This window comes from Poecilia formosa, unplaced genomic scaffold, assembly GCF_000485575.1.
Source record: "Poecilia formosa unplaced genomic scaffold, Poecilia_formosa-5.1.2 Scaffold122, whole genome shotgun sequence".
Lineage (NCBI taxonomy): Eukaryota > Metazoa > Chordata > Actinopteri > Cyprinodontiformes > Poeciliidae > Poecilia > Poecilia formosa.
In genome coordinates this window covers 1,178,665-1,201,868 of record NW_006800061.1, presented here as the reverse complement: position 1 = coordinate 1,201,868, position 23,204 = coordinate 1,178,665, and the positions used below count along the sequence as shown (strand labels likewise).

The 23,204-nt window shown below is 40.9% G+C and overlaps 2 protein-coding genes across 2 annotated transcripts in view; one reads left to right on the top strand and one right to left on the bottom strand.

Annotated features, from left to right (window-relative positions):
* tmem244 (transmembrane protein 244) overlaps nucleotides 1-23,204 on the bottom strand; it is a 45,380-nt gene that overhangs the window by 7,279 nt on the left and 14,897 nt on the right. The gene's annotated exons all lie outside the window — the stretch shown is intronic.
* Nucleotides 1,111-21,883, top strand: tmem200a (transmembrane protein 200A). Its single transcript, XM_007561030.2, has 5 exons — nucleotides 1,111-1,895; nucleotides 16,932-17,069; nucleotides 17,571-17,788; nucleotides 17,899-18,062; nucleotides 19,217-21,883. Exons 2-5 carry the CDS (start codon nucleotides 16,939-16,941, stop codon nucleotides 20,354-20,356), a joined length of 1,653 nt encoding a protein of 550 aa, XP_007561092.1. The 5' UTR covers nucleotides 1,111-1,895; nucleotides 16,932-16,938; the 3' UTR covers nucleotides 20,357-21,883.

Here is a 23,204-nt window from a genome sequence, read left to right as displayed (position 1 = left end):
TTTTTTTTCTCTCTCCTCCCCCCACCCCTTACTCCTCACTTTGCCTTTTTCCCACACTCTGTCTATATCTTCCTCATGTTCTGCTCCTTTCTGTCGCCTCTGTATGTTTTCATTTTCTTCTTCCCTGCATGGAATGTAAATACATCAGCCATGAACTGACCACATGCTTCAGCAAGGGATCTCAGCTTTCTGCTGATCCTGTCCCAAGTCCTCGCGTGTTGGGATGACGACTTTGTTTTTTAGCATTTGACAGAATGTGAATGTGTGAGATGGGAGACGTTTTAGAGAGTGTTAAGGTGTGAATGTCACTGTCACATTTAAGGTCAAGGAAGACGTTTTACAGACCGACTGAAACGCCTCAGTCGTGTCCAAGCGTAACCTCTCCGTTTGTCCATGTGCGTGCTCTGCTGCCTTTCTTTCTTTCTTTCTTTCTTTCTTTTTCTCTCACAAATCCAAGCCACTTAAAACAAATAATAGGGTGTTTTCTGGCTCTCTCTTTAATGCACAGCCTGTTGTTCAAATAATGCATCTTTGCTAACATTCCCTCACCTCAACTACAAGCTGCTGTGTTTTCACTGAATCACTTCCTGCATGTAAACACAGGAAATGACACGAATGCCAACATCTGCACCGCTTTTTTTGCTGCCCTTATGTGTATGCCTGTGTGTGCGTGTGTGTGTGTGCGTGTGTGTGCGTGTGTGTGTGTGTGTGTGTGTGTGTGTGGGTGTGTGTGTGTGAGTGAGTTCATGAGTTTGTGAGAGGGGGAGAAAGGAGGGAGGAAAGTTGAACAAAGCAGTGCTGGAAATAACGGATAGATAAGACAGACTGTGCATTGCAGCCAAGTGGACAAACTACTAGTACAGTACAATTTTAGCTTCACAATTACTTTTTTTTTTTTTTTTGTATTTTATACGTTTTGTGTTTGTTGCATTTATTTCTCTCCAAGGATATGGATGTTAACAAAGACGTCACAAAGCGTTCTCTCCGCCTCGTTGGTGTTATCTGCTCCCTGCAAGGATTTACTCCCCGACTTGTTATTCCTCTTAAATATAAATGAAACACGCATGCATGCTCTTCCTCCTGGGCGTACATGCAGATAATACAGCCCCCTCTACATCTCTCTCTCTCTCTCTCTGCTCCTTCCACAGTCTCGCATTCCCACGAGCGTAAACGCTTTCAGAAGACCTGGATGGAGCTGCTGCTCGATTCGAATCATTGGATTAAAAAACAAAACAAAAACAAAACAAAAAAAAACACCATTACCTCGCTTGAACCCGGACTTCTTAAAACGGAAATTCTCCATCTGACCCATTTTATAGTACTTTGCTTTTTGTTTGGACGCGCGGTCAAGTTTTGGACCCGAACGCTCCACAAAACGACTTTTACGCATCAGACAACCACAGAGGGCGTCACATTGACCGCTTTTCTGTAGCTTCTTCATCTTCTTCTTCTTTTGCATTGTAATACCTCTGTTACAATGCAAGCTTTTACGCGTCTAAATAATCCGAATGAGGAGGAGGAAAATGATTTCTCTTAATTAGCGTGTTTCTCATCATCCTCTGCGCGCGTACTGTGTTCTCCACCAGGCGTAAAGGGTGGAGAAAAAAAGTGTTCTGCGCACAAATCGACGCTTCTTATCGCTCAAGTCCTAATTTGAGGCAAGGAAACTGCCGACATGACGCCTCTCGGTCTGCCTTAAAGGAGCTGGGATGCTGGTGAGGGCTGCTGCTGTTTCCAAGAGGCTGCATGGGAGCGAGCTGTCATCTTAGTTCTCCCCGGCGTGGCATCATCTCTCTGGAAGTAGTGGGCTTCAGTGTGGAAGATGGCTTTTGACTTTCCCCCAGGATACAAAGCGTAATTTACACCGTGATAGTGGAGACTCGTCTTTCAGTAAGGTAGGAACCAACCGATCCAACTTCTGATCCAATAATTAAAGCTGACAGGCATGCATGTTATATATATTTTAACGATACGCAATGAGAAACGTGACCTTTGAAGTTTTATTTTTTCCACATTTTGTCGCATTATCTCCACAAACTTTATTCAAATTTTATATGATGATCAACTCAATTAGTGTATAATTGTGAGGTGGAAAGTAAAACTTAAAAATATAAAACGTTCAGTCCCTCTTTACTCTGGTACTCTTAAATAAAATCCAGCCCAACCAAATGAGTAAACAGAGTAATTCAATCCCACTAATTCGTCTGTTCAGTGAATGCCTCAAAGGTTTATTCGAGAACAAAGCAGCTATCTGAAGAAGAAGAAAAAAAAAAAAAACTCACCAGAATCCACAATTTACAAATCTGACCCTCCTGGAAGAGTATCAAAAAAGAAAAAAAGAGAAAGAATGCCATAAAAAGTCCCCTTTTGGATGTGCTACAAGCCACATGGAGGGCAAAGCAAACACACTGAAGGAGGTGCTCTGGCCAGATGAGACCAAAATTAAATCTTTGGTCTACATACAAACATTCAGACGTCCTCTGATCTGAACCGTTCCATTGTAGCTCTGAATTTAGTTCGGTTTTATGTGTTTGCAACATACGACGCACGAGTCAACACATTCAGACATTCACAGATGACAATGTGTTCGAAACTGTAGTAGATAAAAGTACCTTTCATTGCAGTTGCATAATCGCTCAATTAAAGTCCTAGAAAATCTAACCTTTAGTCATGAGATTTTAATTATTCAGTTGGGAAGGAAATCGTCTGTGAAGGCAGAATTGCTTTATATGTGATCAAATTATTATTATTACTGGCGCCCCTCTTGCGTATCCCCCTTTTTCAAGTGGGGCGTCATTGATTCTTCTGCTTTAACACTTCCTAAATTTGATGCAGAGAGCTTTTTTTTTTAATCTAAAATCCTGTAACATTTTAAAGAGTTCATGATGTCACACACTCTAAATGTATTGTCTTTGTGAAACAAACGCAATCCTTCATCGTACTTAGCAGCAGGCTAAGTGTGATGGTCATTTTGATTCTTCTTTTCACTCCAAACCAACCTGAACTTTTTGCCTCTCCAAAGATCAATCTCAGTCTCATCTGACAAAAGAAAAACAGTTCCAGTCTAAATCCCAGCAGGGTTGAGCAAACTCCAAATGTTTATGTTTGTACAGAAACTGCCTATTTTGTTTCTGGCATGCGGCTGAAAACAGCTGGTTGGCATGTAGATGGTTGCTAAGGTGGCTTTGTGACCCCGAGATCATTTCTGCAGCTCTCAAGCGAGTTAGAGTTGGATATTTTCACCTGTCTTTTGCTCCCAGTGTGCTGTTAAAAGATAAAAAAGACAACATTCATCCTCTTCTTCTCTCCTCGTATACGTGGCCAGCACTCTAACTCCACTTTAAAATAAAATAAAAATGTGTGAAATTATCCTTTTTTCCCCCCCCATTTAAGGTTATTTGTTTGGTTTCTACTTGTTAAGAGAGTGTCAGCACTGACCTTTGCCTGACATAAACCACCGGGACATTTCCCTTTTGGACTGACTCATAAGTTTAGGCATGCAATGTTTTCACAGCCAGTTCCTAATATTCAGCCAGTTTTTAGCGTTTGTAAACACATCTAATTTAAGAAAACCTATTCCAGACTGGCAGGCTGCTTTTGTTGTAGCTACAACAGTGTTTGGATTTACAAGTAAAACATTATTAAAACTGCCATGTGTAGAAACAGAAATTAACTCATTAATATTTTAGGTGACCTTTAAATATGTGATGTGTGTCAGGATTCAGATTTTTTTTTTTTTTACTTTTGGAATAAGTAAGTTTTTAGGGGAATTATTTAAAGTTGGGCAATCTTACAAAGTTAGATCAAGAAGGATTAGAACAGGCTGCTGAGATCCCAATGCAAAGATCTTATCATGGCTAGGGTACATTCTGTTCATTCCTGCTCTATGATGGTGCACAGACTCACCAGTTCCATATTTCTAATTTTATTTTGACTCCACAGGGTAACGTTTATGCAGCCAGAGCGGATTTTTATTGACTGCTGTTCGCGTTTTCAATCTATCAGTTTTGGAGTTTGGACAAACAGTCGAAACACTTCAGTGCTCTTCAGGTCTAAAGTATTAAATATTGGTTGTACTTGATCGAATAAAGTGTTTTTTGGCCTAAATGTATATTTTTTTCCAAGCTTATCTATTTTCAGTGTGAACTTGTGATATCCTGATCCAGATTTTTGTTTTGTTTTGTTTCGTTTTCTACCAAGAAGCTGACATGCTTTGCCAACTTTTATGAGTTTTGGCCAAATCTTAAGTGGGGCAGAGCAAATAAAATTGCACAAAACTTCATTGGTTAGTTGTTAAAATTCATTTCAGGTTTAAGAAGACAGTAATGGTTATTAACTGGATGTTTTTAATGTTCTTAAATAATGATGAATATATGGTGAATTATTTGTTGTAACCTTGAGCTGGAGAAATGAGAACAGCGTGTACAGGCGTTCGGTGCAGGCTCTCCGAATAATCTGGAAAGTCTCGAGGTTGATTGAAAGCGAACTGAATGCCGGAACAGAGGTACACACTGATTTGATGCTATGCGTCTGTGATTGCTCTCCGGACTGAATAGCAGTTCAGCCGTCTAAAGATCAAACTGAGATCTGGCAACTAAACTAGTCCGGAAACACAACCAGGCTCAATCAGGTTAGAATGTGTTAGCAGTGGTTTTAAAAACATTTTTGGGTTACCTCATTGTCTAACGAGGACATTACCTTCCTCATGTTGTTGTTTTGAATATATTTATAACAAACTTAGAACATACAACCATAAATTCGCATTCAGCATTAGAGGGTTGGACAAACAAGGCAATGTGTTCAGCACATGCTATTCCCAGGTTTGACCACTAGGTGTTCTTCCTTGCTGAACGCTGACGGCTTTGGTTTCCCAAATCTGGGTGAGATCAGGCAGCTTTATCTTGCTATTTCTGAAAATGTTAGCAAGTTCAGTGGTGCATCTTACTTTGTCAACGACAAAGAAAGAGTTTATATATCTTGGACGTCTGTTGGTGAAGAAAGGAGCTCAGCCAAAAGGCGAAGCTGTTGATTTACTGGTTCCTCTGTGTTCCTGCCCTCACCTGTCGTAATGGCATATGAGCCATGACACAGAATAATATCCTGCAGCTGAAATGACCTTCAGTCACACAGACGGGGAGAAAACCTCTGAGTTGAACCTCGGCTCCTCCATGTTGTAAGTTTTCGGTGGGTCCAACATTCCTGACCAAAAGACTGAAATAAAAAAAGTTGAAATGAGTTTCCTCACCTATAAAGTAAAGAATTTGTTTTGTAAAAAAAAAAAAAAAAAGATGCTGCTTTGCTTCTTGAATCACATCAATGTGGTTTTATGTTGAAATAATTTGGAACAACTAAACCAACTCTGTTGCTTTTTCATAACACTAACATGGTCAAAATTAATGGAAAACATTTGGAAGTGTAGTACATGTCTCTTTATTGACAGCAAGGACAGCAACTTTTGCACAAGTTGTGCCTGATTTAAATTTAGTCTCTGCAAGATTCAAAGTGTAAAGATCAAGATGCGCAAGATGCACCTGGAACAAGTCTCTGTTTTTATATAAAATGCTTTTATAAATTGCCAAATTTAACTTTTGCAATTTTGAAATAATGAATTAATTTGCTTTTCATTCATGTCAGTAGTGCAGTTTTAAATGTTAAGAGACACTCTTTATGCTAGATACCGGTGTATATGACAGTCAATCTACAACTTTTCACACTGCGTGTGGTTGAATATAGTCGCAAGCACTCTCTATCAAAGGTGCTATTAACAGTTTGGATGAGAAAGGCACTCTACATTAGGGAAAGAAGAAAAATAGGGCATCTTCTCATCCAATTAATGGGCAATCAAGAAGAAATAAAAAGTCATCAGGATATTTCCTTCAGATAAAATTTGTAGGAGGCAACGAAAATAAATCTTGAAAGGAATCAGATGTTGGACAGAATTGGATGTTCCAACAACACGACTTTGCAAAACTGAATCAAACGTCAATTTGATGTTATTGTAAAAACAAATGCCTCTTTTCTAACATTTACAACACTCAATAATTAGATCATCTGTCATTAATAAACAAAACTTTTCGCCATCCTAAGTCCTGCAAACAGGACCAGGATTAAAGCTTCATTAAAAGTGAAGTAGCACACATGGCTGGGATAGTTTAAGTGCATGCTACCATGCTTAAGACATCAGTTATTAACCCAGGCTGCATGGCTTTCTAATGATGCCTAAAGATTTGTGACAAGGTTTGTGACAAGGTTATGCACCAAAAGTGGCAATGCATCACCAACACCTGGCACAAAGCCATCCTCATACTGGAGGGACATGTCATTAGAGCAGCACAGAGTCTAATTTAATCTGAATAACCATCTTCATTTTGGACCCAGCACAGCATCCAGGAAATATGATGGGTAACCACAGGAATACTAACTGTAAAGCGTCACCAACTATGAATGCATTTTCACTTTTGCACAAGATGTGCCTGATTTAAATTGGACACTGGTTTGACGTGTACATGTTGTGAAAAAGTCAGTAGGACCTACAACAGCCTGTGTTTTTCTAACATATTTGGACATTTGCGTGTTTAAGTTTCTTCTGTATAATTTAACACATTTATTCCCACTTCAAATGGCTCAATCCACACACACACGCACGCACACACACACGCACGTAAACACATACACACAATGACAACACTGGTCCAGATCGGACCCTACTCTTCATCCACTGAGCCTGCAAGGATTATGTCAATTTTGAAAATTACATAATGAATAGACTAAAATAACTAAAAGTTGACAAGTGATCTACGAAGTTTAACAGTTTTCCTTTACCACTGGAGCATCACTGGTTTAGATTTGAGTTGGTACGGTAATTTTAAGGAAAGAGCAAAAGAAGGAAAAAGAAAATAACTAAGTATAAATCCATGTTGAAGAATAATGAGTCCATGATTTATAAACTAGTCTGTGTTGAGTTATCATATTTTGTTGGGTATCTGTTGGGCACTCTGAATCCACTTATTTGTATATTTCACAGTTTTTGAGTCTAAATTCTTTCAAAATGTAATTTGAAATTAGCTACTAATTTGAGGCGTACAGTTAGAAGACAAAATAAATCATAATGGACTTTGGATTTTGCCTGGACAGATCTTTCTAACTAAAATTTGAGACAAAAAAACAACTAATAAACAAACAAAAAGAAGAAGTTGTACAATCAGCAGATTACTATTTTATGGAGAAGGTCAAACAAAAGAACCACCGATAAGCCAGCACCTCTAAATAGAGAGGCGCTTTGTAACGACAGGTGCTCAGTCGTTGTTTTTTTTTGTTGTTTTTTTCAGAATTAGCTTAATTATGCTAAATCAAGAGTCACTGTAACCTTGGGACCTGTTTACAGAAAAACAGAGTTACTCATTGAGCCACATGAATAATAATAAGACATCCTCGGAGAGTTTGGATTTAAGAATCATTATAAAGTCAAGTGGCTTGTTGGCTAATCCTCCTTCGCTGATATCAAGCAGTCTGGATAATCCCGTTGAAGAGCCTCTGTCGTAGCAGGTCAGCAGTTTCCTCACTGTCACTCTTAAGACCCCAAAAAGATGACAAGAGAGTGAATTTGTCAGAGAAACACCGACAAGATTTGCGATTTTTCAACAACAAAAAAAGAGCATATGGATATCAAAACTTCAGAAGTTGGTTACTGCGTCAGTTCAGATGGGGCTTATTGGATCCTGGTTGTAGTTTAGTTTGGACAAATGTGTGACTGGCTGGCAGTCAGGATTGGTGGGATGACAAAAAAATGAGTCATTTGACTGGAATCAGCAGGGGGCTTCTCAATCCGAAGGGTAATTTAGTCGCACGGAGCTCCATTCCTCATGTGAGGCCGTATTTCTTATTAAGTGTGATCGATACGAGTCGTTTAAGAAGAAACAGCATGTTTCATCAATCTAATGACGGTAAAAAAAAAATAAATAAATAAAAAAAATAGAATGATGTTAAAGGGAGTGCAGGATTTGACACTTAAGTGGTTACATCAGAAAATATGCTTCCAAAAGGTCAGTGTGAAAACACGTAGTGACATATCCTCCAGACAGATGACTCACCAGTGACCGCCAGCCCGTAGGAGAACAGCACGAGCGCTCGCTCATTATCTGCTTTTGCCTTGGCTTGCTTTTTTTTGTTTTTGTTTTTGTCTCCGACACTCGTTCTGATGAGAACTGCCAGTCGTCTAAGCTTAAACGGCATCACAGCGGCTGCGTAATTACCGAGATCAGTTTTAAAATGAAACGGCACTGACAAACAAAAAGAACGATGGAGTCGGAAGAGCTGACGGGAAATTACAGACTACCCCCCTCGTCTCCCCATGCGCTTCACGTTTTGCCCTATCCGGGCAGAGGGCAGATCATGTCCTTCCACCTTGCCACCATTAAAATTACAGATTACTGTCCTTGCAGCTACATTTGAGTTGTAAATATCCAGAAAAAGAAAATCTGACATCTGTAGTCTCTCAATTTGGAAATTTTTAATAATTTTTAAAATTGAACAAACAAATATCTTGTCAGACAAATGCTATGCATCCAGTGCTAGTTATGTCTTTTTTAAATTTCAAACTTAGTGTTGGACCATTGAGAAATCTCTGCGGGAATTGTGGATGATTTAGACTTTTTTTTTATTTTAAAGACTGAATGATGGCCCTTAGAGGATTTGGCTTACCTCATGTTTTCTTCCAGGTTAAATCAAGCACAGTGGATACAGCAGTATTAAGTAAAAAGCATGACTGAAGCCTCATTTGGGCAACATCTGTGCAGCTAGACTTCACCTTTGACCTTCTTACTGTAGTTAAAGTGATTCAGAAAAAGCCTCTGACTATAGGGAAGAGATTTTCTGCTTCTGCGTGGCACAATATTTCCTGACTGATGATACTCACTGACAAAAGGAAAGTCAGCTTTGACGAACCTCCTAACAATGTTGCACAAATTTCTCTGCAAATATTTACGATTTTATACTGAAAACGTAGATTTTTTTCCCCCCTAATTCTGATTCTGTCTTCGTCTTTCTTATGTTTGGGTACCACAAAACATCAGCAACATCTGAAATTTGTGGGTGATTTTTTTCTTACCTGCTGATACCATTTTGCCCATTTGGATTCCCCCCCCCCCTTAAAACACATAGATAATAGTTTTCAACACATTTTTTTTCTAATCACACTCCTGTGAGCACGCAGTCATAAATTATTTATATTCAAAGCTTGGGTAGTTTCACACCGCGTGTAAGAGAAAGATCTCCGTCACACAGGTTGTAGAACAAATTTAAACCAAGACGGCATGATGTGAAACTGATGTTTTCTGAGAGACATCCACTTCTTTGGCATTATGAACACAACTGAGAAGAAGTGTTTGATTTTTTGCGGAGGGAGAAACTTCGCGATACTGAAGGTTCACGTTCCTGTTTTCACCTTCCTGCTGCCACTGGGTGTGCACGAGTTCTCGTGAATGGAAAAAGAGTCAGAGTGTGTCTTGTGTTCCAGGCCCAGACCCAAACAGAGTGGCCACTAATTTGGGCAGCATTGGTGTCCCATCCTTCTCTAAACGCTGTCAGCACTCACTTTGTTTCTTCCTGTATGAGGAGGAAAACTTAAGAGTTTCCTGTGCTGTGTATATTCTGAAATATTTGCAGTCATGTTGGTAGACTTATCTGCTGTTTCTCTTTAAGCAAACAAGACTATTGCTCCCTTTATTTGTTTCCCAGCTAACGTTTTGAAATCCTGATACATGACGGCAGCCCGTGGCCAGAAGCAAAATCAAACGCACCATGAGTCTGGCAAAGAATGAAAACTTGAGAACTTCATGTGCTCAAATCTATTGGAACCTCGCTGAACACACCCACACCGGTGGTTGGTTGGTAGTATAAATTAATGGAGGGGTAGCACTCTTACACAGCTTGTGGTGTTTATGTGTTCTGCCCTTAAGAGTTAGGGTGTGTGTGTGTGTGTTTCATGCTGGCACACAATGGCTGCCCAATGAAAGCTGGGACAGGGTCTAATGATTCCCATGGTCTCTTTGTTCTGTACAAATGAATTTAATCGTTTTATTCTGCCGTAACCCTGCGGCAGTAATGCAAATGTATGTCGGTGCAGTATGTCTTTCTACTTAAAATACATTTATTCTGTAGCAATAAAAATAAACCCAACTAGTGGAAGGGGAAAGTCTGGACTTGTGACGAAGGGTAATTGCATTTCTCATCGCGATACTATTTCAAAATTCTTAGTTTGAACCCAGGTCAGCCTGGTTTTCTTTTTTTCCTATTATCTTGTCAAACTCAGATCTATATTTGGGCTTGTAATGGTTAACCCAAAACATGTTGAAAAAGGACAATATTTGAAGTCAATCTGATTTATTTTCAACATAAAGCACTCCCTGGGTGGTTATTCTTTGTCAGATTCTGTTGTTATTCTTGCTTTGCGTTTTCCCTCCCGTCAGATCTAGTTGTTTATTGTTCTGGCACAAAAGGTCTCCTTGCGGCTTCCTCGGTGTCCCTCTCAATATCTGCCTCTGAAAGCTAAACCTCAGAAGCAGCGTTAAACGTAAAGCGTAACGGATTCCCAGCATTGTAATCGAATTGAAACACCAGTTTTTAGCGGCGCGAGTTGCTTTTTTGGACCGATTTCCAAGCGGTTAAAGGTTAAAGATTTGCAAACAAGTTCTTGGGATGTTTTGTGAAGCACGTCTTTCAGTGGAGAGCTTCTGCTTCGCCAGGCTTTTGTCACACCTTTTGTGTCTTTCTCTTCCTTTTAAATCTTGGCTCACCTTACTCTATGACATCTGGGCACACAGTTTGTTGTAGTAAATTAAGTCTGTGTGCAGAGAATGAAAAGTCTGCCAGTGCGCTTTATGAAATCACATGCAGAATAGCCGTTTCTGTCTTTATCCTCATCCTGCCTCCATCTGGTTTCAACCTCTTTCCCCCCGCATTTCCTTTTTTGAGCACTATCCCACCTGTTGTGCTCACTTCCTTTTCCACTTTTCCTCCTAAAGCAAGGAGCTGGAGACTGCGTAAATCTAGAACTGTGGCACAAATGTAATTAACAACCTGAATCTAGGTCTCTCTTTCGCCATCTCCTCTACTCATGTTGCATCCGTTGCCAGCTCCGTGCGCCTCTGTACACCCACCGCCTTGTTCCATGCCAGTTTCCTTTGGCGTCGCCTTCTTTTCTCCTCCCGGCCGTACCCGTTTCCAGCTGATAAGAGGACGGCAACCGTCTCATTCCAAATTTTAAAAAAAGTCACAGAACGGGATTCATATTTAAAGTGATTTGTTCATGATTCACATTCCTCATGTGTTGTAGCAGCCAGCTGTGCTGCGATGCTAACTGCAGTTGTTTCACACTTTAATTTTTTTTGGAGAATGCTGCTGAAATGCAACTTCTGCGAGTTTTGAAGAGAGTGTTTGAACATCTTTTGGAGTGTCCAGGATTATGTCCAGGATTATCTCTCTGGGTCTCCATACAGAGAGATAAAAAAAAAATAAAAATAAGTATATAAGAATGTCAATTTTATGATGACATCCATCCATCCAGAAATATTTACGACCTTCAAACATCCAGTGTCACAATGACCTTTTGCGAAGTTGTCTGGTATGTTATGCTGCCCTTTGTTTAATCTGGGTTTCATTTTTTCTTGGTGACAAAGTTTAAGCACCTTAATAAAGTTAAGCAAGCAGTAAGCAGCTGGTAAGAGCCGTCATAATCGGCTAGGCCCACTTTAAATCCTAACCGAAACGGAGGGACTTCTCTTTACTGCAAAGAGAAAGAGGAGAGATGGCTCACTTTTTTACTCCGTGCCTGTAGTTGTCATTCCTGTGCACACAGCTGGTTTGTTGCTATAGAAACATGTCACCTAGCAGCAGATGTAGTTGCTATAGGGACAATAATCTCGTGTGATGTGTCATATGGAACTGGGAGTTTGTGGTAATCCTTAAAAACACCTGTTGTTGCTCCAAGACATAATAAGCGCAGGGGTGAACACGGACGTGTTGAAATGCAGTGGGTGACGGAAAAGATACAACTCAGGGTGGAAAACATTTCTCAAGATGTTTGAGTTGTTTTTTTTTTGTTTTTTTTTTTAAATGCTTGAGGATGTCCAATGGCTTTGATATCATCCCCGCCCGACTGTGAGTGCACACAGATTAACAACGAGAACAATTCATTCATTACCGAGGCGATCGCACGGCTAATTCATTATTCACCGATGGAGATATCACATTTTTATTAGCTAAGGGGGAGAAGAAGGATGTGAATTCAAACGGGAAACATAATGCAATCGCAGGACTGATGGGACACGTAGTTGTTTTTAAACAACTAAACCCTGCGCCTTCTAAGAACGTTCAATATGCATGATGGGCGCAGATGAACCGACTGTCTGTTGGCCGCCGAGCTCGCTCTCTGAATATCAGCTCTTCGTTTGATTCAGGCTCTCGTCTCGTTGTGTCGGAGCCGGAGTGGTTTCTCGTTAGGCTTCTGGTGTGTCTGTTACAGCAACAGTTCCTTCCTCTCCGCTCTGCTCGTTTCTCACTCCAGACTCGTTAAGACTACAGTACAAAACGCACCAGGCTCGATTCCCCCTCATTTTCCGGGGGAAGTGGGGGGAAAAGGCATTTCTCTCTCTCTCTTATCTTGTTCATTGTCAGATCTTGCTTCCCTCGCCGCCACTTTGTCTCGGAGAGGCTTTTTTTCGGCGAGGTTTGGGTCATGACTCATTGTTGCACCTTGGCAGGTGCAAGGTTGAAAGCACTTCCTTGTTTCCCTCTCTGTTCCCCCTTCTTTTCCTCACTCTGCCAATTTTCCCTCCATAATCCCCGTTTCTTGTCCTGCATCGTCAACCGTTAGCCATTCCTCTTATTTGTGGAATGAGTGAACGAAAGAAATCTCTCCTGTTGCTGTAAAACACCGTGTGGGTTCATGTTTGACGCACGTCGAGGAGCAAAAAGGAGAGAGCTGAACCAGATCAAACCCGAGAAAAGTGGCTGCTTGTGTTTATCCTTGTGTGTGATTCACCATCTGTGATAAAGCCCTCTTCAGTAACCGAAAGGATGATTGACAAGATTAATACGTATATATGGCTGAAGGAGAAAAGAGGGGTAGGCGGAGGAGAGACCCTCCGGTTCTGTGCAATTTTTGGCTTCCTGAGATTTGTCAGGGCTTTGATTATTCCTTTAGGGTACGGGAGAGAGGGAAGGAAAGAAGAAAAACAAGAAGTGACCAAATTAGACTGATTTAAAATTAGAGAAAGGATAAAAATAGAACGAGGAGACGACACGAGACGGGAGGGGGAGCGAGATAAACAACGTGAAACCAGATCCGGGCTGGAAATGTTCAGATCTTCAAGCTTATTTTAATGTCAGACAAGGATGAACCGAGTCCACGCAAAAAAGTTGTCATATCATTTGAAAACTAGGATCAGGCTAACCAACCGGGTAGCTGTGCTGAGACTTTGATGTGATGAGAGGGTTCGAGGGAAAAAAAAATAACTGCATAAAATAACAGTAAAAATCAAAAGTCATAATTTCAGTCAGGTTTTATTAAAAAATTTTGCTTCTGGCAACAGCAAATGTTACCTCATGCACACCTGATTACATGGTGATTAAATAATTAGACTCTTATTACAGACCAAGCAGTTCTTTATAATATTTCTGATTACAGTGAAGATGAAATAACAATACATTTGAGATTAATTGTGCAGATTTCCACATGGGAGTGCGTTGGTTTCCCTCAAGAAATTCAATTAATTTAATTCTATTTAATCAGGCTTATTTGTGTCCAGTATTGACAAAAAATTGGTGATCTGAAACATGCAAGTGTGACAAGAAGCCAAAGCAGAAAAAAAATTGCAAGAAGGAAATACTTCTTTACAATACCTTTGTTCATTATCTCCAAATTTGCTCACTGAAGGCAAGCAAGCAGCAGTAACTGTCCAATGAAAACACATATATACTGAATGATTTGTGCATCTCAAAGAATTAGTAATACTTGTTAAGTATTTGTAATAACTGATCATTGCTGCATGAAGTTAAGGTGACTCAAAGAGTAGTCGTAGTTTGGTTTTGGGGTTTTCTTTAGAGACCAGAATAGGGGAATACCTTTAGAATGAGGTCAATGTAACTAAGCAACAGCTGGCCTGGTTGTTCTACTTTCATTTCCTCGTACTATTCATTAAAGTTTAACAGGATTATGAAAGTCTAACCTGCTTAAAATGTATTAAAAAAAAGAGCGCTGCTGCTGCTTCTGCTTCTTCTTCTTCTCCTCCTCATGTTCGCCTAATGACAGACTGACAGCTTGAGTGTCTCGCTCTCTGCTTTCACAAGATGAAGTCGTGCTTTCTGGTCCACAGTTCGGTTTAGGACTAAAGATTGCATCCAAAATTGTTGACTGCGAGTTTCTTTTTGGAGGGTTCTGTTGATGAAATACCTGAACTCAGACATGTTGCATCTTTAACGGGGGGGAAAATGTGATGAATGGACTAAATTTATGCAGCACTTTCAAGTCAAATCAACCACTTAAAGGTTCTTAAAGCCATTCACCCAATCGCACTCACAAACACCAATATATGCATGAGGTTAAGCGCCCGGCCAAAGGACACAACAACACGTAAAGCAACTTTGCGATGCACAAACTCTAAGCACCGAGCCAAACGTTTGCACAAAGAAACGGTGATCACAACCTCTGATAATTCCCTAACGGCTCCTGTTATCTTGCTCTTTGCTGCTCGGGATTGTTTAGGGATGACACTTTTGTGAAACAATGTTTCCCGTTATGCATCTAAAATGCAGATTCCCCGCCTTACGACAAAAGCATGAACGAGGCAGCAACTGTAAATGTACAAATAATTTCAGACATTGAAGGTAAATACTGGTGGAATGCAATACTCAAGTTACTCAGAATTAAAAACAGAGTCAATTTAATCCTCCACGAGGACAAAGATAATGTTCACGTGAAACCAGATTATAGAGCTTTTGAACCCAAATGACGGCTCTTAAAAAATAATCTGGTGTTTGTTTCAAGCTCTCATCTTTTAATAGCTATTAATAGACATCAGAGCTGGTGGAGAGCAGAGCTGAGGGTTCATTTAAATGCTTAATGATACGTAAGGAAAGCAACAAAAACTGAAATGTAATAAAAACAAGGTTTGACTGGGACTTAGGAGCTGATCTGGTTTTGGTTTAAAAAAAAAACCCTTGCAGGAGAACTCTAATTAAATTTACACAGCTTCTGCAAAGTTATGGTGTCCTGACGCTGGCTACCTAAAACATGACATTGCTTGTAATAAGCGCAAATCTGTGCATCACGTACATTTCATTTGCACTCCGAGCAGAACATGGTTTCACTTTTAAACATTTTCTGTGGCTTTAAATAGACACTGCTATGCAATGGTAGCCATATTCAAATTAGACAAACGCAGCTATGATCCCTTACAGCAAAGGTCGGCAGCATTGTCAGAAAGGCTCTACTCTGATTATTAAGTGTCCTTGTGTCTGAACACTGCAGATGTTCACATCCCCGGACATCTGCTCACCAAAGCAGCTGGTCGTCTGTTTTCTCTTTGCGTCTGTTTTCTCTTTGCTAATATGTGTGCCTGTTTTAAATTTTTGTAATTCTTGTGTGTCTACAGCATCCAGACTGCAGGGTTTTTTTTTTAGTTTTTTTTTTTTTAGTTTTCTTTGCTTCTGTTCTTGAGGATGCCAAATAAAATGTCTTTATGCTTTAGTGTCCTCCCTGGCTCTTAATTCGAAGCTTGCAGGTACAATGAAGTTATTCAGATCAGTGCCGCTCCATTTGGTGCCGTGTGGAAGAGTCCCTCTGCACAGCCAGCCGACGTTTGTTAGACGCGTAACGCGGCGGGAGCCCCTTTTCATCTACAGTATTGCTAATATTCCTCGCATTGCTACGAAGAACGATGCGAATGTGTCGTATCTAACATCCCATTTCTTCTCTGCTTTATGTTATCTGTTTTAAGAGGTTCATGCCTGCAAAACATGCTGTGCCTTTTGGATGTAAAAAAAAAAAGAAGGTAGGAGTCAGTTTGGCCTGCAACAATGCTACAGTATCTACAGTTTAAATATCCAGGAAGTCCCATTGAGATTAGAAATTTATTTCACATGGGAGACTTGACCCAGATCACAGCCATACAAATCAGAAGTAAATTAAATAGATATGTAATAAACAAAATGGAACACATTTACATCGTACTCCCCCTTTAAAGCACCTGAAATGTTCACGGATGTGACTGTGGCATGCAGCTGAGCATCTTTTAGTGAAGTTTGGATAAAGAGAAAAAAATTGACTGGACAGCTTCAAAGAAAATATAATGGATAAAACGTTCCAGGCTGGTCATCCATCATATGAATTCAACCCTTATCAACGGAATGATGCTTTTATCTTATTCTGCAGAAACTTTTCTCTCCTCTTGTCAGTTTTCGTCTTCTGCGTGCCGGTTGTGCTGAAGTTGGCTGATTTATGGCTTTTGATTAAGCAGAAAGGTGGAGAGAAATGGTCTTTTTCTGCCGATAGCTGGGCACTGACTTCAGGGGCACGACTCAACCAGGCCTTGGTTCATGTTTGCTGAGTGAACGCGTTTGGAGATGCTGCAAGTATCTGTTTGCCTTGCTGTAGACTGCAAAAGAAAAAAAATGCCTGGATCTGCTCTAAAAATAGCATTTTTATTTCAAATGAATGTATTCGTTTGTTTCCATGTTTTGTCCTGGTTTTAGCAAAGACATTTTCAAGCATTGGGATTGCACGATTTTGCAGCATTAAACTGAACAGAAAAAGACTTTTCCAGTGAATGTATCATTTGTCATGCTGAATGATTAGCATCATTTAAAAAAAAAAAAAAAACTAATTAAGCACCACAAATTAACTCAACGACCTCCCGATGTGTGTCTGTCTGCAGGTAAAGGATGACTGCAGCAGCAGGTGTACTGACAGGCTTGGCCAAGCTCAAGCGCCAGGACTCGGCCCGCTCTCAGCATCGGCCCGTACCACCCGCATCACAAGGCTTGGCTAACCCCGGCTCCGAGGGCGCGCCCAGGTGATGTTTCTTCAGGAATTTAAAACACAAACTTGTTTTCAGTCACACAACTTTTTTGTTGTTGTTATTGAGTTAAAGGAGATTTTTTATTTATTTTTATTTTTTTGACAAATGAGGGAGCGTCCGTTAACGGTTTGATAAGCTTTCTTTTCGGTAAACTTCAAGTTTGGAACTTTATAAAACTTTATCAGTTACTCAAAGATTGATGAATATGTCATCAGGATTTTTGCCTTTTTAACTTTTTACCTCATTCTTACTCATACCTGACATGTTCTGCAGTGTGTGATTAAAAATTTACCTGGAAAGTAAGGAACAAATTAAAACTATCTCAAACACATATAAGCTGCTTTAGATTTCTGACTGAAAAAGCCATCGAACTCTAAACAAAATCCTAAAAATATGATCCAGGAATGTTGTCCAAAACCAATAAAAGAGTAGAAGATAGTACGGTTGCTTTGAACCAATAAATAAATCAATATTTTATGCCTCTGTTTCTCTTAGAAAGCGGAAGCGACGCACAGACGTTGTGGTGGTCCGAGGAAGGCTTCGACTCTACTCGGCTTCTGGCTTTTTTCTCTTCCTGGGACTTATCATCTTGGCAGTAGGGATTGGTATGGCGACCCTCGGTTATTGGCCGCACAACAAAGCCGTACCAACAGGAGGAGGAAACGAAGTGAAGATGGGGAAAGGTGTGACCAACGCAAGCCATGATGTTCAAGGTAACATTAGATCTGAGTGGGCTCACAAAGCTGCTCCAAGCCGGGTTTTTTTTTTGTTTGTTTTTTGTTTTTTCACTTTGTTACTCATTTTCTCTGCGCTCTGATTTTAGACTCGTCTTCAAAGCGGACGGGCGGCGCTCTGATGCGGTTTCTGGAACAACATCTTCACTCTGAGAGGATGAAGATGCTCGGGCCCTTCACCATGGGCATAGGGATTTTTATCTTCATCTGCGCTAATGCAATACTTCATGAAAATAGAGACAGGGAGACGAAGGTAGGGATGAAATTTTCTCGGATCATACATCAAATTTCCATTTGGATCAGATAAGTTCAATAACGCTTGCAAGTGGATTTTACTTTGCGGATAAGTAATGATTTAAATTATTCCTTGCCAGTCCCATATTCTCATTTCTCTTACTTCCCTCTCTTTATAAAGTGAAAAGCATGCACTCTGTTCTCAGCGTGTACAGCACCCCCACTAACACGCAGATTTGATTTCTTTGGACCTGCTTTCACTTTTATGTCTGCAATTTGCTTTTGATGACATTTTCTCAGTTCATCTGGTCTTTTCTTCCCCTCCTTGATTTGATCAAACCCCTCCTCTCAGCATCTCCCTTTCCTAGTTACCCAACTGTGCTGAGTTATCGATTGTAATTGAGGCCTCGTACACATGTAGCCGAGTCTTTATATAAACGAGTATCCGTCTCTGCATCGTTTGAAAAAGATAATATCATACACATGGGGTTACAAAAGCGTTCATCCACACAAACCCGCTGAATTACGCCACTGAGCGTTGTTTTAAACATGTCAAACCCATAGGGGGCAGTGTAGCGTAAAGCTGCAACGTATGTCAACCAATCACAATCCTTCAAAAACAACCACGACTTCCTGTTAGGAACAAATTGGGGTCATTTGGGTGGGCAGGCTGTGAGGTTGAACTACTTTTAAACACCTTCTCAGAATAAAAAGATAATAAAACACAAGATAATGTTAATTGGGAATCAGGTGAAAGCATGTGGACGTTGAGCTAAATTGTGCATCTGCTGGAAAACAGCCGTCCTCCAAGTGGTCTTCCTCCTTTGCAGCTCAACATATTGGAACATTTGGGCTCGTAAAAAACAAAGAAGGTAAAAAAAAAAAATCAGCACCTATCTGATAGCAATCATCTTTCTTCCACTGCATGCCTAAACAATAACAATAGTCACATGCGTGACGTTAGCAGCACATTTCCGTTGTACACACGCAAACGCTAATGAAGATAATTCTCAAATCTCCATGTCGGTCAGAGTTTTTAATGACCGTGTTCGCAGGCCAAATCACGTGAAAATCTGTTCGGTTTCTCAGAGATCCAGCTATTATGTGGACGAGGCCTGAATGTGGCAAGGAACTACAGGTGATTCTGGCTAACCCAGCTGTCCTCTGCATTAGATAATCCACATGAGGGACATGTACTCCACGGTCATCGACATCCACCGCCTCCGGCAGAGGGAACAGAGACAGTACCACCACCACCACCACCGCAGCAGCAGCAGCAGCGTGTGCGTACGAGACGTGGGTGACCTTCGCAGTTTTGGAGCCGACACGGCGGCGCGCCTGGCCAGCAACTCCCTCCTGGGCTTCTCGTCTCGTTCTGGAAGCAGAGTTGGGTCCACGGAGGAGGAGGAGGTGCTGCTTGGGGATGAAGAGTTCCACAGACACAGAGAGCAGGCCAGGTTGGATTGTAGCTTTGCGGGACTGCTGGCGCCTTTGTACAAGGATGGGCCCTTTTACGGCGCCGGGCTTGGGTTGTCGCAGTCCGACTCAATGCGACACCAGTGGTCGGTGGACGGAGATGGGGAGAAAGGAGGACACCATGCAGGGTCTATTGTCTCCTCCTCCATCTCCGCCTTTACTCTCCCTGTTATTAAGCTAAACAACTGCGTAATTGATGAACCAGAAATGGAGGCAATTACCGAGGAGGACAGAGGAGGCGAGAGGCGGGAGGGAGAGAGGCCAGCGCCTCTGAGCTCCATGGAGTCTCTGGTGGTGCCAGTAGCATCTGTCGCCAAGGCCTCCAAGCCGCCGGGCTTGCAACGCAGCAACTCGGCGTCCTCTTCCTCCCGCTGCTCTTCCTTCTCCTCGTGCAGCCTCTCCCCGGCTCCCTCCTCTACCTCAGGCTGCTGGCTCTCGCCGGGAGCGGCGAGGAGCGACTTTGGATCCAACTCCTCTTTGCACATGCTGAACAGCCACAGCCACTCCAAATCCCTGGACCTGGAGCGCGGGCCTAGCGTGCTGAGCGTGCGCTCGGAACAGCGGAAGCACCCCAGCTGGCCGCGGCTCGACCGCAGCAACAGCAGCCGCAGTCACAGCGGGAACAGGGGCAGCAGCAAGGGATACACGCGCCTGGAGGACAGGGAAGAGCAAGCGGAGCGGCTCTTGGACGAGTCGGCGTCCCCGACAGACAGACGCGACTACAGCAAGCGAGAGAAGCTGCTCATGATATCCAGGTCGCATAATAATCTGAGCTTCGAGAAGGATGAGTTTAATAGCAGCACGTTGAAGAGAGGAAGCTCGGAAACTCGATTCTGAAGCCGCGCGAAGGAAGCGGCAACACCGACTCTCTCCTGGTCTGTAAAATTGTTCTTCACCCTGTCTTAGTTGATGACGACGAGACCAAGTTGTGCTTTTAAGACAAGTTCTTTTTTTTTTCTTTTAACAAGGAGCAATAGCACCAGTAAGTAACATTAGAACCTGCACAGCAAAAAGGTTTTACACTTAAATGGCTGTCTGACTCCACATGCCTGCTTTACGACAGTAGAGGTGCTGTTTTACAGCTGACTCTTGCATGTGGAAGGCGGCGCTCCCTGCGGAGGTCAATGCAACCACTTCAAATTACATGAATATGCTCTGGTGTTTAACAAACTGGACCAGGCATCAGACAGCGATGTTAAATGAAGACAGTGGCCTGCAAATAAATACGACAAAGAGGCCCTCATTGCCCTGTGGCCATGTAATATTGACCTTTCCCAGGAACTTCAGTACAAAGATGGCTGCAAATACCAACAGTTTGGTATCTGTGGCTGCGGCTCTGCTGCGGGCATTTTTCAGCTAACTGCTAGGTTAGATTTTACTCAGGATTAGTCATCTCTACATATGGCCACAAACCCACTTAGAGTGCGGAAAATCTCTTGTTTTATTAGTAACGATTGTGTCACTGATTGAGGAATATTTCCAGAAACATTTTGGAATAACTCCTGAACGAAATGAACATCTCTCAAACCAGATCTTTTCTTACTTACTGTTTAGTTCCTAAAACCAAATGTGCAGATAATTTGGCTATGGCTTAATAACCATATCTGAACCCAATCTCGTCTACGAAGAATACAAAATTTGAAAGGCACATTTCTGCTTCAACTGTATTTCCAGCTGTATCTGGAATGGAAAAGACGGCCAGGACTAAAGAGAAATGATGCGGGACTGAAGACTCCTCAGTGTTTCAGTCCCTGATTCGTTTTTGTTCTTTTTTGGGTTTTTTTTTTGCTGGTCGTGTTTTCATAAATCACCATTTGAAGCATTTTTACACACATTAGTTTCCAAAGATTGCCACATGTAAATAGCTTTGTCCCATCACAAGATGCCGACACACATTTTCTTCCATTAAACTGCAAACAAATGGAACATAATTCACGAAGCAGCTGAAACTGTCCTTGAAAACAGGAAGTAGACCAATACAGCTGCATCTCCTGTTTACGTTTTTATTTATTTCACCTGTACTTATTTAATTCTTGTCAATTGCAAAGCAATTGAACACAAAATTAAGTTTATTGGAAAACTAGAGTATACAACAAATCAAATATCCAAAACATTGCGACAACATCAGCAACAGACATGGAAAAAAAAAAAAAACTACACAATCATGAGGACGACTGATAAATATCCTGCAGACATTCTCCAAAAAGTCACATAAGAATCACTACCAGGTGAGCTTTATCCTATTCAGTACATGGAAAGTTGAGTGGAAGGAAAAAGGCCGATAGAAAAGAGGATTCATACGATACAGGAGTTTCACTTTTCTTTCTGACTGAATTACTGAAATAAAATCAATTCTTGATGATGTTCCAACTTGCGTATCTTTTTTAAAATTTGGTTTGGGCTGCTAGATAAAAGTCACGAGACGCGTTACGGCGGCCATCTTTGCTGACACCTCTGCAAATGTTTTTTATTGTAGCATTTTCCGCTACATTTGAACCAACAAGGTCGAATAGTAAAATTGTTTTACAGTCTGATGTGTGTTGAGAGTCTTTTTTCAGATGAACTAGTTTCTAGCGGTCTGTGAGTCACTGTTCAATTTTGTTGTTTTTTTCTCAGAATAAAATTTATTTTCTCTGAAAAGCGTTGCTCTTATTACTTTTTTTTCTTTTTTTAAACAACAACATCTATTTATGCAGGGAAATAGAAATGAATGCTTTTTAGCAGCTGTGGGCTGCAGATGACAGTGAAAGATTGATTTTACTGCTATATCAGAAAATTCAAACCACAGGAAGTGAATTTAAAGCCAGCAGCTGGTATGTCTGGTTTTACAGCGTCATCATGTGTGGTGGGAGAGCATCAGTGTTAACATGTTAAATTATTATTTAAAAAAAAAATTAAAACATAAGCATCCGCTGCACTTTGCTGTGAAATATGTTTGTGATAAGTCTTACATACAGTCTGTATCATAACTTAGAAACTACTGGAAATACGTCATCATCATCATATTAGTTTTATAACTATTAAACATATCAGTTATGTAGCTGTCACATTCAGTTGTGTTTAATAAATTAGAATATGCTTTCTGATCATGTTTCTCAAATTAGAAGTACATTAAAAAAAAAGTCACAAACAAGTATGAAACCTAGTCCATGTTTCCGTTTTAAAATGTTGATGTCTTTTTGGTCTGATGTAAAATTCTAATCTTAAACCATGTGTTTTCATAAATACATGCTTAAAAAAAGCTATTTGTTACTGAAATAAGTCAACTTTTTCAATAATCCTCCATTGAATATGACTGTGTATTGAAATCTGCCAGATTCCGGCTCTGTTCTTGATGACGAACGGTTTGACATTTTCAAATGTTACAGGCTATGAAATAACTATGCAACTGCCTGCTACTCTGTCAGCGTCGTAGAGAGCTGTCTGTACAGACTGTAAAAATCTCAGGTCGCACCTGAGATAAATGTAATTGTGTTTCCTGTTAAAATGAATAATCTTTTAATACATACACTCACATTTCTGCGTATTTTGAGCCATGAACTGGGAACTTGCAGAGACGTAGCTGCCTCTGGGATTTTCTGGACCCCAGTCTGCCTTTTTATTGGCCTAACCTCACAATAGTTTTCTGTTTTTGGCACAGAGGCATTGATCCCTTGGGGATGCTATTTCTGCATCAGACAATGGT

Coding starts and splice junctions, on each gene's coding strand:
- tmem200a (XM_007561030.2), top strand. CDS start 16,939: ATGACTGCAGCAGCAGGTGTACTGACAGGCTTGGCCAAGCTCAAGCGC. Junction 17,070..17,570: donor GGCTCCGAGGGCGCGCCCAG/GTGATGTTTCTT, acceptor TGTTTCTCTTAG/AAAGCGGAAGCGACGCACAG. Junction 17,789..17,898: donor CGCAAGCCATGATGTTCAAG/GTAACATTAGAT, acceptor CTCTGATTTTAG/ACTCGTCTTCAAAGCGGACG.